This window comes from Nicotiana tabacum, chromosome 9, assembly GCF_000715075.1.
Source record: "Nicotiana tabacum cultivar K326 chromosome 9, ASM71507v2, whole genome shotgun sequence".
NCBI classification, from domain to species: domain Eukaryota; kingdom Viridiplantae; phylum Streptophyta; class Magnoliopsida; order Solanales; family Solanaceae; genus Nicotiana; species Nicotiana tabacum.
The window spans coordinates 84,637,884-84,659,697 of record NC_134088.1 but is presented as its reverse complement, the minus strand read 5'-3'; the positions used below and the strand labels follow the sequence as shown (position 1 = coordinate 84,659,697).

At 36.4% G+C, this 21,814-nt stretch overlaps 2 protein-coding genes across 2 annotated transcripts; both read right to left on the bottom strand.

Annotated features, from left to right (window-relative positions):
* Positions 1-1,518: 1,518 nt before the first annotated feature.
* On the bottom strand, positions 1,519-2,204 carry LOC142164000 (secreted RxLR effector protein 161-like). Its single transcript, XM_075221160.1, has 2 exons — positions 1,912-2,204; positions 1,519-1,747 (listed from the first exon to the last, which is right to left on the bottom strand). The coding sequence occupies exons 1-2, from the start codon at positions 2,202-2,204 to the stop codon at positions 1,519-1,521; spliced, it is 522 nt and encodes a 173-aa protein (XP_075077261.1).
* A 2,821-nt stretch (positions 2,205-5,025) lies between these two features.
* Positions 5,026-6,206, bottom strand: LOC142163998 (uncharacterized). The gene is made up of 3 exons (XM_075221159.1): positions 6,159-6,206; positions 5,589-5,924; positions 5,026-5,505 (listed from the first exon to the last, which is right to left on the bottom strand). Exons 1-3 carry the CDS (start codon positions 6,204-6,206, stop codon positions 5,026-5,028), a joined length of 864 nt encoding a protein of 287 aa, XP_075077260.1.
* Positions 6,207-21,814: the final 15,608 nt, after the last annotated feature.

Below are 21,814 nucleotides of genomic sequence, written 5' to 3'. Positions count from 1 at the left end.
GTTCTCGAAATTACTATTTAATTTTAAAAAAAGATTGCTCAAGCTTTTAAGTTAATTTTCGAATCAGTAACTGTGGGTGGTGAAAGTTAGATTTTTAACAAGCTTAAATATGTGTGTTTAAATTCCGAATTTGATTTTGTGAGAAATTTGGAGTGGGTGTTATTTAGACTTGTTAGAAATAGCGGACGATAAATTTTCGAACTATCTTTTCTCTAAAAACTTCACATTCTTACAAACAAAAAAAAAATTAACGTTCATGATAAATTGATAAGTTATATCTATTGGTTTGTCACTTAAAGCATTGTTCAATTAAAAAACAAAATCCAAAAAACTTCAAATATTAGAATAAAAATTTTAAAGTGCTGTTGTTAAATGTATATTATCAAGGAACAAAGACTTAAAAAACGTGACATGAAGGACAAATCATAATACAAAAAATAGCCTTAAAAGAATACATAAAAAGAACTTTTAAATCATAACGCATATGAATATTGTTTATTTAGTTAATAACCCATAAAATCAATTTTTGCTTTCTTTTTTATTTTATTTTTCAAAAGAGAATAACAATAATTCTCCATTGACTGCTGGTGTGACATGAATTCTCGATCAATCCGTTGAACGGGAGACACTTCACCAACTTAACTAACCAATATTGTCCATAGAAATAGCTCTCTAAAATATTGGATATATTAAAATGGACAACTAATTATTTTACAAATTTTCAATTTTCAAAAATTTATTCACATTAATTCAACGGAATTCGTCTTTATGTAACAGAACAAATCTATTAGCAAAGAAAAAAAAATCATCTGTGCAAAGAAATTCGTGTATACACTATTTTAATTAAGACTTAACCCAATCTTTAGGAGGCCTTCTTCTACGCTCCTATGATAAAGTTCAAAGTTTTTTATTTTTCTTTCATTCTTCCTTTGAAGCTCTTTTGTTATTCACATTTTTGAATTAGAGTTTCTCATTTCCTTAGTTAGGATTCAAGATCAATTGAGATTAACAAAGACACTATCTGGTCATTATGGAACACGTAAATTGCACGTGATTCAACCATTCATATAAATAATTAATTTTATTAGATTAAATTGGATGTGTATCACTTTAAGAAAAAATAGAAAATTTATTACTACTTCACATGAACGAATTTGAAGAGTGAATTCTGAAAATTTCTATATATTTCATCACTGTCATATACATGTATATATACACTTGCTAAGGAATAAAAGAATGAGCAGAAAGAGTAAAATCTGTACACTTATCATATTCTAATTTGCCCACTAATAACTAAATTATTCTTATAATAACTAACTTATATTCCCTCACATATCATTCACGTGAGGAAGCTTCTAGTACTACTATTATCAGATGGTCTCTATTTAATCAATCATGGATCAGCTTGCTTGATCCAAAGGCCTTGCCTTCTCCACGTGTCCATCCAAAGTCGACCAAAAATAACCTATTTGATTTAGGTTATATCGAACACTTTGGTCTGAAGACAAACCATCTTTGTTAGGTCTTCTTCTTCTTCATCTCATCTTCTTCTCTATCCGTAGATGAACCACCATGAAAATCAGAATTATGAGGGAGCTTTTTCTTCTCAACATCCCCTCTCAAGTTGGAGGGGAACCTAGTGACCCCTAACTTGCCAAAAATCTCTCCATGAGAAACCCCAGAAAGAGGCTTCGTAAAGTGTTTGCAAGCTGAGCTTTGGAGGGAACAAAGGAAAGAGTGATTAGCCCTGAAAGAAACTGTTGATGCACAAAATGACAGTCAATTTCGACACGTTTTATGCGTTCATGAAAGACGGGGTTTCAGGCGATGTGGATTGCTGCCTTGCTATCAGAGTGAAGAGGAATTGGTAGAGTGACTGGTGCAGATAGATCCTCAAGAATTCGTACCAACCAGGTAAGCTCTGCAGTAACCCTTCTCATAGTCCTATATTCTGCTTCTGCAGATGATAAAGAAATTGAGCCTTGCTTCTTTGATTTCCAGGAGATGGGAGCTCCTCCTAAAGTGATAAAGAACCCACTAACGGACCTTCTTGAATCCTTGCAGGAAGCCCAATCAGCATCACAAAATGCAAGCAAGGAAAATGATGCCTCAGCTAAAAGAAGAATGCCTTGTCCCGGAGCAGAACTGAGGTATTTGAGTACTCGTAAAGCAGCAGAGAGATGAGACACACATGGCTTCTGCATGTATTGACTGAGGGTGAGTACAACAAAAGAAAGATCCGGTCTAGTATTTGTTAAATAATTTAGCTTTCCGACCAGATGATGAAATATAGTTGGGTTTTGCAGATATTCTCCATCATCAACTTGAAGCTTGAAGGCAAGATCCAAAGAAGAACTGACTCGAGTCAAATGAGACACATCAAATTCCTTCTACATATCTAAGATAAATTTCCTTTGACTCACGAAAAATCCTACTTTTTCTCTCAAAATTTCGATACCTAGAAAGTAGTGTATACTTCCCAAATTCTTGACTTTGAATTCAGTATTCAGAAAATCTTTTATGCCTTGAATTTCTTCTAAGTCATTTCTTGTGATTAGTATGTCGTCAACATAGACAGCTAGGATAGAAATAAGACCTCCTATGTGTTTAAAGAACAAAGAATAGTCATTCATTGATGAAGAATATCCCTTAAAACTTAGAGCTCCTGCTAGCCTAGCATACCATTGCCTAGACGCTTGCTTTAAACCATATAGTGACTTCTTCAAAAGACAAACATGTTTAGGACTAGGAGGATCCAAACCTGCTGGAAATCTCATATATACCTCTTCTTGCAAATCTCCATGCAAGAATACATTGTTCACATCTAGCTGAGAAACATTCCAATCTTTCTTCGCTGCAACAGTGAGTAGACACCTTATGGTTGTTATCTTCACCACTGGTGAAAAAGTCTCACTGTAATCTATTTCTTCTCTTTGAATATCCCCCCTGACCACCAACCTTGCCTTCAACCTTTCAGTTCTGCCATCTGATAAGTGCTTTACCTTGTACACCCATCTACAAGGTAAAGCTCTTTTTCCTTTAGGTAACTCAACCACATCCCAGGTATAGTTGTCTTCTAGAGCTTTAATTTCTGCATTCATTGCTTCTATCCATCCTGGATGTTGACAAGCCTGGCTAAAAGTAGAAGGTTCTGTTAGGGTAGAAAGGGACTGCATTACATGCTGGTTATTAGGTGAGAGAGATGAAAAACAGTACTCAGTAAGTTGACAGGGTTGAGTAAAACAAGCTGTGGCTAGATCTGTGAACATGATGTTGTTACACACAAAATCTTTCAGGTAGATTGGTTGTGTAGACACTCTTCCTGATCTCCTCAATGGCATAGGTTCTTGAGGTGTAGAAGAAGGTGTCCTGGTGTGTGATGGCTCTAGGATAGGAGAGACTAGAGTTGGTGATTGTGGAGAAACTGAATGATGATGAGAAATATGAGTAGGACTTGATGATTGTGATGAAAAAATATATGTTGCATCGTATTCTGAAGAAGTAGGCTGTGTTTGGTCTTGGAATGTGGTTGAATAGGTAGGTTCTGTGGTGAAAATTGAAGTTAGAAAAATAGGATAGTGTGGTGTGTTGATTTCTGCAAAAACAAAATGTGACTCATGAAATGTCACATCCCTAGACACAAATACTTTCTTTGTGGACAGCTCCAGCAGTTTGTATTCCTTCTGTTGAAGAGGGTAACCAAGTAAAACACAAGTTGTTTCCCTCTCATCAAACTTCTCTCTTCCCTGTTTCAAAGTAGAGGCATAGCATAGGCATCCAAAATTTCTCAAATAGTCATACTTGGGTTTGTGATGAAATAGGACCTCATATGGTATCTTTCCTTGAAGAACACTGGAAGGCAACCTATTAAGAATGTGTGTGGCATTCAAAATAGATTTACCCCAATATGACATAGGCAGCCTGTATTGAAACATTAGACCTCTAGCAATTTCTAAGAGATGTCTATGTTTTCTCTCAACAATCCCATTTTTTTGAGGTGTTTCTACACAAGACAACTGGTGCAGAATACCTTTTGAAGCAAGAAAAGCTGCTTCTTGTGTCCCTTTCCCCAATTCTAGAGCATTATCAGACCTTATCATTCTCACTTTTGCATTGAACTGTCTTTCAACCATGGATAAGAAATATTTGAGCATGGGAAATGCATTGCTCTTAGAGGACAGCAAAAATGTCCATGTTCCTCTACTATAGTAAGGAAATATCTGAACCCATTATAGGTATTAGACTTGTAAGGTCCCCATGTGTCTATATGAATGAGATCAAAAATATCTCTAGATTTAATGGTGCTAACAGGAAAAGGTTTCCTTGTCTGCCTAGCCTTAGGACAAACATCATAGATAAAATCAGAGTTTGAGTCACAATGAAGAAAATCTAAATATTTCATTGCTGAAAATGGGAGATGTCCCAACCTTACATGCCAAAGGTTAACATCAGGAATTGCATTAACATGAACATGACTAGAAAAAGACATAGACTCTGAAATGGAATTTCTTCCTTTTTGAATTGAAGATACATTACTACTGAATAGACTCTTAGACTTAAGACTACTAAGCTCCAATATGTAGAGTCCCTATCTAACTTCACCAAAAGCTTGTGGACTCTTCATTGGAAGGCCCTGCAACACACACCCAGTAGATGTGAATAAGACATCATATTTGAACTGAATGCAAAACCTATGTACTGACAATAGGTTGTATTTGAAATCTGGAACATGTAAGACATTGTTCAAGACATGACCTGGTAGGATAGAAACACTTCCTATATGAGTAACAATTACCTTGAAAGAATTAGGTAAATTGATGTTCAAAGGCACAGGAAGTTGAGTTAGAAATAAGAAAGAGTTGGAATCAAAACACATATGCTCTGAAGCACCTGAATCAATTATCCAGGTGTCAGAATTTAGAGTGGTAAACACTGAACCTGAGTATTTTAGAATAGTACCAGAAACTGCATTAGCATTGATTCCTGAATTTTCTGTTTGTGCCAACTTTGCCTGCTTATACATGTTCACCATCTCTGCAACATGTTCCTTGTTGAGTTGTTGCCCAAAATTGTTGCTGTTTTCAGTATTCTATCCTGTCTGATTCTCGTGATCTTCTGTGTTAAAACTACATTTGCCTTGATCTGATTTTGATAGTTCTTCTCATTGATAAACTCAAAATCATCTGGAAATCCAATGATTCTGTAGCAATCTTCTTGAGTATACCCTGTTTTTTCACAATAAGTACAAGACACATTTGGATTGTACCTCTTCTTTGCCTTAAACTTCTGCTGTGGTTTAGTGAACTTCTGTCCTAAATTATTAAATTTTGTTCCCACTGTTGCTCCTTTTTGTGTTTGGTTCCTGTTTTTCTGAAAGTTTCTCCCTTGCCCTGTCACCATAAAAGCTACAAAATCAGCTAAAAGTTGGGCATTAGGTTGTTTCACATCTCCTATTGCCATAAATGATAATGAATCTGAGTTAAATGTGCGTTTGCATAAACTTCTCTTTGATTTTCATCTTGCAAGAGAAGAGAATAGGCAACATCTATGCTAGGCAAAGGATTCATCATGAGTATGTTTCCTCTTACTTGTGCATAGATGTCATTTAATCCCATTAGCAATTGAATCAACCTCTGATCTTCAAGTGACTTAGTTAATTTTGCTTTTCCTTCACAAGTACACACACATGAACAACATATGACAACATTTAAAGCATCCAATTCATCCCACAATCGTTTGAGTTTAGTGAAGTATCCTGCAATATCACTGTTTCCCTGCACTAATCCTTGAAGCTTCTTTTGCAGATGGTATAGCTTGGCTCCATTTGTTTTTCCAAATCTCTGCTCCAAGCTATCCCAAAGCTCCTTTGCAGTTTTGGAGTATATCACATTGTCTGCGATATCTTTAGAAAGGGCATTCAGAATCTAGGAAATCACCATGTCATTGACACAGCTCCATTGTTCATGATCTGGAGAACTCAGATCTGGATATTGCCATGCTCCATTGATAAACCCAAGTTTCTTCTTAGCTGATAGAGACAACAAAATAGATTTCCTCTATCCTGGATATCCCCTTCCATCAAATAAGTTGTTGACTAGAGTCATCCCAGGAGAATCAGAATTATTAAGATGATCGGGGTGATTGATATTATAACTCACAGCCTTTGCAACTTTGCTGGTATCTGCAGTTATGGTTGTGTCACCCATTTTTGTTTAGTGAAGATGAGTTGACGTTGAGGATGAGATGATGTAAATAATCTAGATAATTGAACTGTTAGATCGAGCTAGGTGTTCTGATACCATGAACGAATTTGAAGAGTGAATTCTGAAAATTTCTGTGTATTTCAGCACCTTCATGTACATGTATATATACACTTGCTAAGGAATAAAAGAATGAGCAGAAAGAGTAAAATCTGTACACTTATCCTATTCTAATTTGCCCACTAATAACTAAATTATTCTTCTAGTAACTAACTTATATTCCCTCACATGTCATTCACGTGATGGAAGCTTCTAGTACCACTATTATCAGATGGTCTCTATTTAATCAATCATGGATCAGCTTGCTTGATCCAAAGGCCTTGTATAACGACCCAACCGGTCGTTTCAACTTTAAGAACTCCGTTCCCTTAAATAAAACTCCCCAAATATATTTTTAATTATTTGTGACTTGCGGGGATGGTTGGTTCGGGATTTGGATGTGTTTGGGTTGAAATCGGAATACTTGGTTCCTTAAGTTAACCTTAAAAGCCCAAGTTTGACTTCGGTCAATATTTTGAAAAAATGACCTCGGAATCAGGATTTGACGGTTCCAATATGTTCGTATGATGATTTCGGACTTGGGCGTATGTTCGAATCAGGTTTTGGATAACCCGGGAGCGTTTTGGCGCTTAATAGTGAAAATTAACTTTTTGAAGGTTTAAAGTTCTTTAAAAATTGGTTTGGAGTAGGTTTTTGAGTAATTGAAATCCATTTGGAATTCCGAGTTTGGGAATAGTTCCGTATAGTGATTTAAGACTTGCACACAAATTTTCGTTCCGAGCAGTTTAAGTATATTTCGGCGCATTGGAAGTAAATTGAAGAACTTCAAATTCCTAAGTTTGAATCAATTTGGTTTAGGGTATGATTCTTAGATTTGATGTTGTTTTATGCGTTCCGAGAGTTCGAGCGAGTCCGTTTTATGATTTTAAACCTGTTGGTATGTTCGGGTGGGGCCCCAGGGGTCCCCGAGTGTTAACCGGACGAGGCTAAGGACCAATTTTGGGAAATTAAGCAAGGACTGAAGCTCCCAGCTACTGTCATAATCGCACCTGCGCATTGGACAGCCGCAGGTGCGAGCCACCATTCGCAGGTGCGAACGAGAGAAACCTGCCCAGCCATCGCAGATGCGAAGCATTTGGCGCACCTGCGAACGCGCAGGTGCGATGGCCTTGTGCGCAGAAGCGGAATAATGCGCAGGTGCGAAGGGATGGGCGCACCTGCGCTTGCGCTGAAGCGAGCATTTCTTCCGCAGGTGCGAAACCAGAAAAAGAAGGAAAATGCGCACCTACGAGGAATTTTCGCAGGTGCGAAAGCCGCATGTGCGGTACTCCTTCCGCAGGTGCGAAAAACCTGTCTGGGCAGAACCTTAAAACGGACGAAAACTCAGTCCATTTCTTTCTATTTTTCATCTATTGTTGGGCGATTTCAGGGCTCTTTGTGAGGAGTTTCAACTATCAACTTGGAGGTAAGTTTATTCTACACTCTTTGAGTTAAATACATAGATTATAAGTAGATTATAACTAGTAAATTTTAGAAATCAAAGAGTTAGATGAAAAACCTAGATTTTTATAAAAATGAGATTTTGACCAAGAAAATAGTTATGGAATCGGGTAGAAATTATATATTCAAGTTTTTGAGATTATGGGTAACATTTTCATCCGAAAATTTCCAGAATCCGAGCACGTGGGCCCGGGGTAAATTATAAAAATTTTACCATTTTGTATAAGGTAATTTATTTAATAGATAAATTTCGAATCATTTAGTATATATTAAATATTTTGTATAATATTTGGATAGTTTCGTATTTTTCGGCGTCGAATCGAGAATTCAACGCGACGTGGTAATCGGAAAGTGGACTTTGAGAGGAGGTAAGTCTCTTGTCTGATCTTGTGAGGGGGAAATTACCTCATAGGGATTAAATTGAATAATTATTGATAATTGCGGGGGCTACGTACGCACGAGGTGACGAGAGTCCGTGCGTAGCTACTATTAATGCTAAAGTCCGGGTAGTTTAGGACTCAAAGTATGAATTACTTGTGTAAATTGTATTCCTTGTTAATTAATATTATTCGATATATATATACATATATATATATATATATATATATATATATATATATATATATATATATATTGTGAATTTTTAGATCAAAATATTAAAGGATGGAAAATTTATATGTTTGATTTTCTGTTTAAATTAATTAATTGTTAAAAGAAATTATTCTTCCTCCCGAATTTACCTCATAATAAATATACTCTCCTTCCGGAGGTACATAAGAAAATGTCCTCCTTTCTTGTGGAGCGGGCCGAACGTCTCGGCAGGATAGATGCATCTATGGATCACGCCGCACGTCCCTCGGCAGTGTACACGACACTCTGGATCGGGCCGTACGTCCTCGACAGAATTCGTACTTAATAATAATAATTACACGATACTTTAATAATGTATTTCAGCTTGCGAAGCTAATTGATAAATTGGAAAATCCTTGAAATTTAATGAATTATTATTCTTGCTTGTTAAGGAATTAATTGTTATTCCTGTAAATGAGATTTAATTGATAAATTGAAAATTTATTGAAATTGAATTGCAGCTTGTAAAGCTATTTGATAAATTGGAAGTTTTATTGAAATTTCATGATTTAAAATAAATAAATTGGAAAAATTATTGCATTTGAAGGATTGTTATTATTTCTGCTAAATGAATAAAATTATTGTTAACTCTGTGAACTATGCTAATTTGAATAATTACAATTTATTCCAATTATTATTATTGACCCATAGTGAGTGTCAAAGTCGGCTATCTCATCTCTACCACTTCGAGATTAGGCTTGATACTTACTGGGTACACGTTATTTTCGTACTCATACTGCACTTGCTGCAGATTTTATTGTGCATGTACATATATGTATAGCGGCCTTGTGGGCGCAGAGGTGTGGTTAATAATTGTGGGGACATAGGTGAGCTGCATTCTATATTACGATCCACAGCTAATAGAGTCTCCTTCAGAGTTATTATATTTTTCTGTCTAATTTGTATTCTAGACAGTTGCTGTAGTTTATTTTTAATTCCCTAGTAAATGCTCATGCACTTGTGACACCGGGTTTTGGGAATGGTTGTGAATTGTTTAGAAATTTAGTTGCTAAAAATATTTATCATTTACTCTATGAGTTTTATCTTTACAATTTTATTGAAGAAATTTTTATTTCAAAAATACTAAAATGGGTAATTAAGTTAATTGATTATGGTTGGCTTGCCTGACAGTGCTGTCCGGCGCCATCACGGTCTTTAATTGGATTTTGGGTCATGACAACATGGTATTAGAGCACTAGGTTCACTTAGGTCTCACGAGTCATGAGCGAGTCTTGTGGATCGGTACGGAGACGTCTGTGCTTATCTTTGAGAGGCTACACGGCTGTTAGGAATACTTTCCTTTTTGATTCCTCATCGTGCGATTCGATGCCTTTGAGGCTGCTGCTTACATTTTCTTCCTATTCAATCTTATGCGAAGTGAAGCGCTTGTTATAAATTGGGGATCAAGGAAATTTTTAATGGTACTACAGTGTAGTACAGGATGCTTCTTCCAGTGTAACTAATTGGGCTATTGTCGTCGCCTTGCGAAAGGCCGCTCTATCGTTTTAGTTCAGTATCAATACTATGACGATTCATGCATTATTATGGCATAGTGTTTATGTAATGGTAGAATGCCTGTCTATGTGTCAGGGTAGTAAACGACTTGAAAGAAGTTTTTTCTCAGTACATGATTCAGAGGTTCCATGTTTTAATTCCAGCGGAGAAAAGGCAACCGGACTATGAATGTTCATGTTGGGGTTTGATAGAGTAACGAAGCTTGATATTTTCGAGTGTGGTAGAGTTCTCAATTTTGATGTGGTGTCATCGCCTTGTAAAATGCGTTAAGGTTCGCCAGTGTTATGGTTTTCTTCAACTCGCCTTCATGACGGGGTGTTAGGAATTTGTATAGGGGAAACAGTCGTTAGAGATCGCAGTGTACAGTGATTCAGGATCGAAGCAGCATTTCTAGTGTTGATGTCTCAAGAAGGATGATCGTCAGAAAGGTTTAAAGTTGGTAACGAGCTATTGGTTCAAGTGCTATAGAGACAAATTTTGAGTTAAAACAACAACTGGGCAGTGAAGGATGAGGAAGGACATATGGTAGGTGCCTTGCAGTGGTTAGGATCCGAAAAGGCCAAGTGTAAGAAAACAGAAGCAGAGTAGTTGCTTAAAGGAGATGGTTGACCAAAGTGGGAAAGTGCCAAGGTAGCACATGGGTTACGTGGTAGGATGATTACACGTCTTGGGGAACGCTTGGAGTGATTTGGGATGTAGAATGGACAATGACTAGGTCTACGGACTTAAGTTGTAATATTAGCTGCTATATTGAGGAAGATTGGATACAACAGGAGGGAGTTGCTTGATATGAAGAAGGATACAACATGACTTTGGATTGGAAGGTATTGTCGCACCTCTAGTTGACGTCCATGAGGAGTGAACGGACTGGTGCAGCTAGTGAATGAGCCTGGACTCAGGATGATCTAGTGATTTCGTAGTATTTGCACCCAGTGCAGCAGTGTTGGAATATGTCGGCATGTAATTTCCACGGGTGGGTTATCTCTTGTGAGCAGGTTAGCGGTTGCATGGTATTGACGAAGCTTCCGGTAAGAAATTTAATATGTAAATGTGGCTAGTGGTTCGGAGTATTTATTAAAGGTTAATAGAAGGATTTCGAGAAAATTTGGTGAGTTGCGTATACAGGATCATGTCAACATTGAATAAAGAATCTTGGTGGATTCCAACAATTTTGTAATTGTAGCTTCAAGCTAAGTGGGAGAGCCCCACCGTCTATGATTGGATTGCGTAGTGTCAACTTGTGCGGTTTCTGGTTATCGGTGTATTGGTGGGTCATTGCAACTAAGGAAAGAAAACATCAGTGGTAATTTGAGCAAAGTATTTGGGGAATGTGTGCCATATTTGGCCTTATCAATTCATATTCAGGTTTTGGAAGACTCAGAGTTTATGCTTCGTGTAGATGTAATGCACAGGAAAGTAAAATAGTCGGATGTTTCCTTGATAAAGTGTCCATGTGCTAGCAGGGCCTTGGAATTGATCATGTTTGGGAACAAGTCAAAGCAAGTGACTCTCAATAACGGTCCTAGTGGATTCAACAATTTAAAGTGTGGTATCTAAGGATCTCGAGTCTATAGTATGGTTGAGTATCGAGCTTTTGCAATAGATTATAAAACGGGGCTTGGAGTACTCTGCGTTATCTTCAAGTTGTGGTGTAGCAATAGAGAAACGGAAGAAAATAACTTGGGATTCATAAAAGAAGTATCAGAATGGGCGTAACGATTGAAGATGTGAAAGTGCGCACAATGAGGGATATGAGATAATTAGTGGGTTTTGAAATAGTGCGGTCTCGTGAAATAAGATCACTTGGGATGAGTGCGGATTTGAGTTTATGATGTAATGAATGGAGCTATTATTATTTCTAAGACAAGTTGAAAATAAATCGAGAAAAAACGGGTCGGCTAACAATGGTTGAATCGGCATGATGGTGGCAATGATCAGTTCCTTCAGCGCATTGAATTATGCATGTGATTTGTGGTAGTACGTGCGAGGCTTGACGATCGCCGTAATTGATTTTATTTGGAGGAATTCAAGTATTATGACATGTTATGTGTAGAGGGATCCCAGAAGAGTTATGGTGATTTAGACCACTACTTGAGGCCGGTATTTTTTACGGATATGGGAATTCAGTCACGTGTTGCAATGGTTCTCTGGAAATGAGTTAAGAAGATGGTTTCTATATGATGAAGTGTTTACCCTATTAGTGGTTCGGGAGTTATGATGGAATTCTTCTACTCCTGCGCATTGGTGTGGTTAAGTGCACTAAGTAGCATGGGATTCGAAAGTTGAGGATTTAAGATTTCGGTTCGGTGTTGACAAGGATGTCATGAGCTTTGATGAGTAGGAAAAGGGATTTAGATGTTTAAAGCAAGATGGTATTATTTTCGGCATCATCTAAGATCGATGTCAGGTGTAAGAGACCTTGTGTATTGATTTGTGGATTCTTGATATGCTTTACAGCATTAGTGTAACCGGTAGCATAGATGTGCAGACTTGTTACCTGGTGCGGAAGGTCGTGGGAGCGTGTCTCACGAAAAGATTGTGTAAGAGTGACATGTAGTCACTTGATTGAGTAGAGATTGAAACCAAGTATGAAGATTGTGGTAACATCGCTGATTCGAGAATTTATGCCTGGAGGGCGCTCGGTTCATTTGGTTGTCGACTGTGGAAGTATCGTTCCGGTTATGATGGCTATTCTTGTATGTTATGGGAAAAAGGGTTATTATGGATACTTGAAAGGTTATTAGCCTAGTACGATGCGATCAAAATCGACTTGAGGTCTGTGGATGTATTTGAATATGAATATGGGCTCTATATCAGGCCGGATGTGTTCATTTCAGCATAACCGCTCTCTATGGAGGAATATTCAGATGTTGGATGTCGTTTCGTCGTCGGTTATTTCATGTAATACAATATTATGCCGCGTGAGTTGCGAAACGGCTTGAAAATTTTCTTATGTGTTGAGGTTCCGCATAGCGATGGTGTTATGTGAGCAGGATGGCTCTCGAGATTCAGATCATATATCGCACCTTAGTTGTGCTTGAGTTTTGTAGCGTATGGCGTTGTCGGTCCTTCCAAGGATGGTATTATGCACTTAGCGTGCTTGTGTCCGATGTTCGAATATTTTGTAAATAATGAGCATTCTAGCTCGGTAAGTATTTTCTTGTAGATTTTTTTTTGTGCTGATCGGGTTGCACGTCGCAACAGTGTGATGTTGAGTACAGTTCCCTATATTCTATTTTGTGTGTTTTTGTGTCCCATTTTCTGAGGAAGGTATATGACACCTTTTCAGTTGTTTAATTAGTCACGTGGGTTGAGTAATCCTTTCCATAGTTTGTTTTCCTTATATATCGCAATTGAGTCCGTAGCTTATTAGCTCATTGTTGCGTCATATGAGACTTTTTGTCATGTCTGAGGTGGCTTATTGCCTGAGCAACTTATACTAAGTGAGACGAGGTTATTGGATCCGAGATCAGTACGATCTGATTATATGAAGTATAATAAAGAGAAAATACCATTATTTGGTCCATAATGAGGCAATGGTTCTTGTCAGATGGAGAAACTCAATAATTTGTTGACTCAGCAGTTGGTTATGAATTTCTACACATTTCTTCCATCGTGGAAGCAGTTCAAGAGTTGGAACAGGAATTATAGGTATCATGAGGTGTGTTGTGAACATCGGATTGGTGGAAATTCGGCTATTGTTATCGGAGGATGATATTATGATCATGTGAATGTTGCGGTACATGGTCTAAATTCAACCAAGGTATGCAACCCTGTATTGGTGCATCGTGTAGTGATTGATACGACATTCATAGGTTGGAAACAAGCATGCTGGAGAATTCTGGATGTTAGAATTGGGCTCTAAGGCTTATTTGCCTAAATAAAGGGGAGAATTTTCAGATTGGCTCGAGTTAATGTGCTCAACTGGGTGTGGTAGCACAGGTAGGTGCACGAGGTGTTAAACAATAATTTTGGATAACTTCAGAACACTCCTTAGCACGTTCAAGGACGAACGTATATTTAAGTGGGAGAAAATGTAACGACCCAACCAGTGGTTTCAACTTTAAGAACCTCGTTCCCTTAAATAAAACTCCTCGAATGTGTTTTTAATGATTTATGACTTGCGGGGATGGTTGGTTCGGGTTTTGGATGTGTTTGGGTTGAAATCGGAACACTTGGTTTCTTAAGTTAACCTTAAAAGGCCAAGTTTGACTTCGGTCAACATTTTGAGAAAATGACCTCGGAATCGGGATTTGACAATTCCAGTAGGTTTGTATGATGATTTTGGACTTGGGCGTATATTCGAATTGGGTTTTGGATAACCCGGGAGCGTTTTGGAGCTTAATAGTGAAAATCAACTATTTGAAGGTTTAAAGTTCTTTAAAAATTGGTTTGGAGTAGGTTTTAGAGTAATTGAAGTTCGTTTGGAATTCCGAGTTTAGGAATAGTTCCGTATAGTGATTTAAGACTTACACGCAAATTTTCGTGTCATTCCGAGCAGTTTAAGTATATTTCGGTGCATTGGAAGTAAACTGAAGAACTTGAAATTCCTAAGTTTGAATCAATTTGGTTTAGGGTATGATTCTTAGATTTGATTTTGTTTTATGCGTTCCGAGAGTTCGAGCGAGTCTGTTTTATGATTTCAAACTTGTTGGTAGGTTCGGGCGAGTCCCCAGGGGTCCCGAGTGTTAACCGGACGAGGCTCGGACCAATTTGGGAAATTAAGCAAGGACTGAAGCTCCCAGCTACTGTCATAATCGCACCTGCGCATTGGACAGCCGCAGGTGCGAGCCACCAATCGCAGGTGCGAACAAGAGAAACCTGCCCAGCCATCGCAGATGCGAAGCATTTGGTGCACTTGCGAACGCGCAGGTGCGATGGCCTTGTGCGCAGAAGCGAAATAATGCGCAGGTGCGAAGGGATGGGCGCACCTGCGCTTGCGCCGAAGCGAGCATTTCTTCCGCAGGTGCGGAACCAGGAAAAGAAGGAAAATGCGCACATGTGAGGAATTTTCGCAGGTGCAAAAGCCGCATGTGCGGTACTCCTTCCACAGGTGCGAAAAACCTGTCTGGGCAAAACCTTAAAACGGACGAAAACTCAGTCCATTTCTTTCTATTTTTTATCCATTGTTGGGCGATTTCAGAGCTCTTTGTGAGGAGTTTCAACTATCAACTTGGAGGTAAGTTAATTCTACACCCTTTGAGTTAAATACATAGATTATAAGTAGATTATAACTAGTAAATCTTAGAAATCAAAGAGTTAGATGAAAAACCTAGATTTTTATAAAAATGAGATTTTGACCACGAAAATAGTTATGGAATCGGGTAGAAATTATATATTCAAGTTCTCGAGATTATGAATAACGTTTTCATTCAAAAATTTTCAGAATCCGAGCACTTGGGCCCGGGGTGAATTTTAGGAATTTTACCATTTTGTATAAGGTAATTTATTTATTAGATAAATTTCGAATCATTTAGCATATATTAATTATTTTGTATAATATTTGGATAGTTTCGGATTTTTCGGCGTCGAATCGAGAATTCAACGTGACGTGGTAATCAGAAAGGGGACTTTGGGACGAGGTAAGTCTCTTGTCTAATCTTGTGAGGGGAAAATTACCCCATAAGGATTATATTGAATAATTATTGATAATTGTGGGGGCTACGTACGCACGAGGTGACGAGAGTCCGTGCGTAGGTACTATAAATTTACTCTCCTTCTGGAGGTACATAAGAAAATGTCCTCTTTTCTTGTGGAGCGGGCCGAACGCCTCGGCAGGATAGATGCATCTATGGATCGCGCCGCACGTCCCTCGGCAGTGTACACGGCACTCTGGATCGGGCCGCACATCCTCGACAGAAATCGTTCTTAATAATAATAATTACACGATACTTTAATAATGTATTTCAGCTTGCGAAACTATTGATAAATTGGAAAATCCTTGGAATTTAATGAATTATTATTCTTGCTTGTTAAGGAATTAATTGTTATTCTTATAAATGAGATTTAATTGATAAATTAAAAATTTATTGAAATTGAATTGCAGCTTGTAAAGCTATTTGATAAATTGGAAGATTTATTGAAATTGCATGATTTAAAATAAATAAATAGAAAAAATTGTTCCATTTGAAGGATTGTTATTATTTCTGTTAAATGAATAAAACTATTGTTGACTTTGTGAACTAGGGCTGGCAAGTGGGCCGGTCCAAACGGTCCCGGGCCCATCCCAAATTAAACGGACCTGTGCCTAAACGGGCTTTTTGTATGGACCGGCACGGGATCGGGACCGGGCCCGTTTGGTATCGGGCTAAACGGTCCCGACCCGCCGGCCCGCGGGCTAAACGGGCTAAGTGGGCCCAACATATATATTTTTTTAAAAAAAAATTAAATAGATATTAGAGACAAAAGGATGTTAAAAAAATATCTAAGGCAATGCTTTGTAAATTTTATTATAGAATTGTGACCTAAATTTTATTTAACATCCTAAATTTTAATATTCAATATTTAATATCGAATATATATAGTATATAAGATGTATATATAGTATATATATATATATATATAGAAGCTATATTCGATGTATATATAGTATATCGATATAAGATGTATATATATATATAAGCTATATTCGATAAGCTATATATACATCTTATATACTATATATAAGATGTATATATAGTATAGTATATATATTAAATGTATATATAGTATATATATATATATATATTATTATTATTATTAACCATTTTAACAGGATCAAGTGGCGGGCGGTAATCCGCGCGGCCTTCTCAACTAAGCTAAAACAGAAATCACCGTTTGACCGGGAACTGGAATTGTTTCGCACCTCTGCTGACTTTTATATGTCCACCGAGGTTTCCACCAGTTAAATATTTCTATCTTAACATACTTGAGAATTCTTAATCTAGCTAATTCAGTACCCTTATATTTAAAGACTGGCGGTAATTCGCACAATCAGTAAGGATATAAGAATTGAAATATACTTGAATTTTATATCTGGTTTAATGAGTGTATGGAAGGTTAAAACCTTTACTCAAGTAAGGGGTCTGTCATAATATAATACATACTTTTATTGAGCCCATGTGTCTAGCAGTTCTAACCGTGAAAGAAGATGCCCTTTTTAACTCCTTAATTGGGCTGAGGTTCACGGCTGGCTAGACGAAGCCACTAAGGCAAAGCCAATAAGAGCAGTGTTATATTAGACTGTACCAACCATCTTGACACCAAATCAAAACTCTATATATAAAGTTCATTTATATTTAAATAGATGTCGTCTCTTTCATGGTTTATATAGGAGAGAAGTTAGATACTCAACATAGATATGAAGTCTCTTAGCCAGACATTGTCACGGCCAGAGAGGAGAGACTAGAAGAGAAACTAACTAAGAAAGAAATCAGTACCTTTTGGCCGGGATGCAAGGCCTGAAGATGAAGAACTGAAAACTTTATTTACTTGTTCTTCTTGTTACAATCAACAAACTACAAACTCTTAATTACACTTTGAAGAGAGAGAGAGAGAATTTTAGAGAGAGGGTCTCGCTTCGCTTCCCTTTTTTTCTGAACGAATGAAACGTATAAATAGAAAAGAAAAGAATCTATGAACAGTAAAAAGTGGGTCCCATGGGTCCCTGTTACAGTATTTTTACTATACAAAATAGTATTTCTATTGAACAGTGTATCTACTATTGATGAACAGTGTATCTACTGTTTGAGTGGGGTCCGGCGGCTTTACTGTGTTGTGGGTCCGGCGGCTTCACTGTTGTTTGTGGGGTCCAGCTGTTTCACTGTGCTGGTTTCTTGTCTGATTCTTTTATTTTGTGGAGGAATTCTTCCGCATTCTGCAAATCTTCATCAGATAGTATTTTCTCTGATTCAAAGGATTGAGAATCTTCAGCGATATCATCGTTGCTGGTTTCGTTCTGCATAGAAGTGTCTGATTTTTCATAATGATTAATGGAACGAAGTAAATTTCTTCTGACTTCTTCCAAGTAGTTGCTAATCATTTCTTCTTTATCTCCTTCCTAAAAGGAGATCTTTCTGGCAATATGCCGTACTGAGCTGTCATCAATCACCTCTTTCTGAGGTTTGCTAGAATATTCTTGGATTTTCGTTTTGATGGAATCCAAGAGTTCTTGACCATACAATGTCTTTGTTTTGGGATCCTTTTTCATTAGTTTATCCCAAAAGTTATTGTAAAAAGTCCTGTATAAGCACGGGACTTGTTCTTCGGTGAATCCGACTTCTGGAGTCCATTTATGAATCTAGGGAATAGAAAATTCCATAAAGAAATAAATTTGGTCAATTTTTTCTGGGTAACAGATATGATCTGTATGATATAAATTGTTTATAAAAGGGGAAATTTTTATCCATTCTTTGTATAACATGAGAAATGGATCAGATAAATTTTTTACTGTCGGACCGTGGTATGACCACCAGTTTAGAAACTAATTAGGAATAGCTTCTGTAAATATCTTTGCACATACTTTAATAAACCAAGTATGTTTGTGTCGATCATTATTGTAGTATAACACTTTATCAAATGCCTGGATATAATCCCAATAGGTGAAATTCATTCGAGATTTGTTAAGGCTTATCTGCCTTTCTTTCATTGTGGATATACCCCAGTCTTCAACAGATATAATGTGTTTAATTATAATCTTCGAGAAGTTATAAACGTTCTCATCTGTTCTATAACCAGAAAAGTGTTGAAATTCTGCACTGCCAGTATTGGTGAGTATTGTTTCATAATAAGAGCGGGTTTTATATGACTCACCCGGATAATATAATCCATTTATCAAATACCTTTGGAATATCTTCCACGGCTCTTCTTTTCTCTGAATATCAGAATTTTCTAAAAGAAATATCATTTCTTTTTTTGACACTTTCTCATATGACTTGATATCATCATTGTCATCTTTTGTAATGGAAGCAAAAGTATCACTTTGCTTAGCAGAAGTATCTTTCTGTTTTTGAGCAGTCAGATATGCCTGCAAATCTGCATATAACGGATTATCTTCTGGAATATCTTCCAGATGGACGGATGGTCCGATCGATGATTATTCTCTGAGAGATATCCTCTCATTGGTTAAACTCTTTCTTCCCATTTGTATAACTGGGGAGTTTGATGTGGATCCGTATGACGATCCTGAAGGTGATGATCTTCCTCTGGACTGTGGGGATGATCTTCCCCAACCTCTACCTCTTCCCCTACCCCAGGGGGGTTCCATCCTGTAAATATTCACGAGATAAGAAATCTGGTAGAGAATTATCAATTCCCTTTTTATATTGTATTTCAAAATCAAAAGGGGCTAATTGAGCTTGCCATCTTGCAAATATCATTTTTGAGGCATCATGTTTAAAATCTTTATTAAACATATATTTAACAGATTGTGCGTCAGTTTTTATCAAAAATCTTTGATTGTATAAATCGTCTTGAAATTTTAAAACACATTTTACTATGGTTAACATTTCATGTGCCACAGTGGCGTATTTTCTCTGGGCTTCAGACCATTTACCAGAGTAGAATCTAATCAGATATTCATTCTTATTATTGGGATTTATCTGTTTCAAAATCCCTCCGTAACCAATATTAAACGCATCTGTCTCGATAATCTTTTGCCATGCAGGATTAGCAAGGGTCAAGCAAGGTAAAGATTTAACGCGTTGCTTAATATTTTTAACCAAAGCAGTATAACTATCAGTCCAATGGTTTTTATAATCCTTTTTTAGCCTATCATATAAGGGGGTTAAATCACGCGACAAATCTTTATAAAAAGGTGATATATAATTTAAACTTCCCAAAAATCTTTGTAACTAGGTTCTATCAGTAATAACATCGGGAAATTTTGAAGCAAAATCGATCGATCTTTGAATAGGAGTAATCTTTCCTTGACAAATATAATGTCCTAAAAATCGAATGTTAGTTTGGAATAAACTCATTTTTTGTTTTGAGATAACCAAACCATTTTGTATAACAATTCTTTTAAAAATATCTAAATGCTTAATATGCATTTCAAGTGTTTTGGAAAATACCAAAATGTCATCGATATAAACAATGATAAAGTCTAGATAGGGGTTGAAAATATCATTCATAATTTTTTGGAATTCAGAAGGGGCATTCTTCAAACCAAAAGGCATAACATTCCATTCATATTGCCCAAATGGAACATTAAAAGCAGTTCTATAAGTATGTTCTTTAAATATTTGAATCTGCCAATATCCAGATTTTAAATCAAATTTTGAAAATATATTGGCATCATATAATCTTGACAATAAATCTCTTTTATTGGGAATAGGATACCTAACCTACTTCAAATATTTATTCAATGGTTTATAATTAATGACTAATCTAGGAATACCACATTCCTTTTCAGCTGCGTTATTAACATAAAAAGTTGTGCAAGACCAAGGAGATTTTGAGGGTTTTATCAAACCCTTTTGTAACAAGTTATCAATCTCTTTTTTGCAGAATTCCACTAATTCCGCGTTCATCTGACAAGGTCGAGATTTAGTAGGAATATTATCCTCAGAGAAATTATCTTCATAAGGCAGAGTGACAATATGCTTTTTTCTATTCCAAAAAGCACTAGGATGTTCTGCACAAATATCAATATCAATATTTTCGGAAATCAATTTGATCTTTTCCTGTACTTTAGTAGAATTCAAAGTATCAAATATATTCATACTAAACAATTCTAACTGCAAAGAATCAATATGTTTCTGCTTCATATCAATTAAAGCATTAATATCTCTAGTTACTGGATCTGTAACAAAAGTATAACTTATCTCTTTATCCTTATAAGTAGCAGTAAAACCTTTCGAGTCTATGCTAGTAAAAGGATAAATTGCGTTAATAAATGGTGTTCCAAGTATAATTGGAGGGTATAACTGGTTTTTAACCAAGAAAAAGAAATGGGGAATACAGACTTTATTCTGACAGATACCCGTATTAGGCAATTTATACTTTATATCTAAAGCATGTCCGGATGCAGATCTAACCATATGAGTAGTTTTTTGAAAATATTTCGTAGGTATTAAACCTTCTTGAATGCAGCTAACATCTGCTCCACTATCAATCATGGCAATGTTTGTAATAGAAAAACTATTATCAATGAGAATAGTACATTTAATATACCATTTATGAGCAGTAATAATTTGCATCATTCCTAAAAACATATCATGTTTAGGATTAAAACTAATAGGTTTTTCTTCAATATCATTTTCAAAAATACCTTTGTTTTTATCATTAGATTTCTCAGCTGGAGAATTGATTTTCTCAATCTGAGTAATCCTATGATCACAAATCATTTGATTTTGTTTAAGAGATTTGATCTCTCGTTTCAAGTTTTCAACTTTAACTTTTAAATCATCGAAAGAAGAATCTCTTGCTGGAGTTGTATTTTTATTTAAAAGACGGTTATTAACCTCTAGTAAAGAATAAGACGGGGAATATTCAAATTCTTTTTCAAAAGGTTTTGGAAACTAGAACTTGAATTAGAACTTGAACTAGCAGCCAAATTAATAATTTTTTCATGAAGTTTTTCATCAGTAACTTCTTTTAAAAGTTCTATTACATTATCAGATGTAATAGTTTTCATGTTCAAATCTTGAAACTGTGATTGCAATTTATAAAATTCATCATCATCACAAGTACATGTATTACCTTTGCAAGTTGTACAAGTATTATCAACATGTTTATCACTATCAGATAAATCAAGTAAATCTATTTCAGCTTCGGATTCTGAATCAGAATAATAATCAGATTCTGATCCAGAAGTGTATAACAAACCATAAACCTTATCACGTAACTCATCGTCTAGTCCTAAGGTTTTCAGCTTTTGAAGCTTACAATTCGGGGCTATATGGCCAAATTTGCCACACTTGTAACACTTA

What these genes read in the sequence shown, in the direction of transcription:
- LOC142164000 (XM_075221160.1), bottom strand. Translation starts at nt 2,204, where the DNA reads ATGCAGAAGCCATGTGTGTCTCATCTCTCTGCTGCTTTACGAGTACTC. An exon ending in GTTACTGCAGAGCTTACCTG is followed by an intron (nt 1,748 to 1,911) that starts GTTGGTACGAAT and finishes AGTTTCTTTCAG; the next exon opens with GGCTAATCACTCTTTCCTTT.
- LOC142163998 (XM_075221159.1), bottom strand. Translation starts at nt 6,206, where the DNA reads ATGGGTGACACAACCATAACTGCAGATACCAGCAAAGTTGCAAAGGCT. An exon ending in CCAGCAAAGTTGCAAAGGCT is followed by an intron (nt 5,925 to 6,158) that starts GTGAGTTATAAT and finishes GTGATTTCCTAG; the next exon opens with ATTCTGAATGCCCTTTCTAA. An exon ending in TAAATGACATCTATGCACAA is followed by an intron (nt 5,506 to 5,588) that starts GTAAGAGGAAAC and finishes TGAAAATCAAAG; the next exon opens with AGAAGTTTATGCAAACGCAC.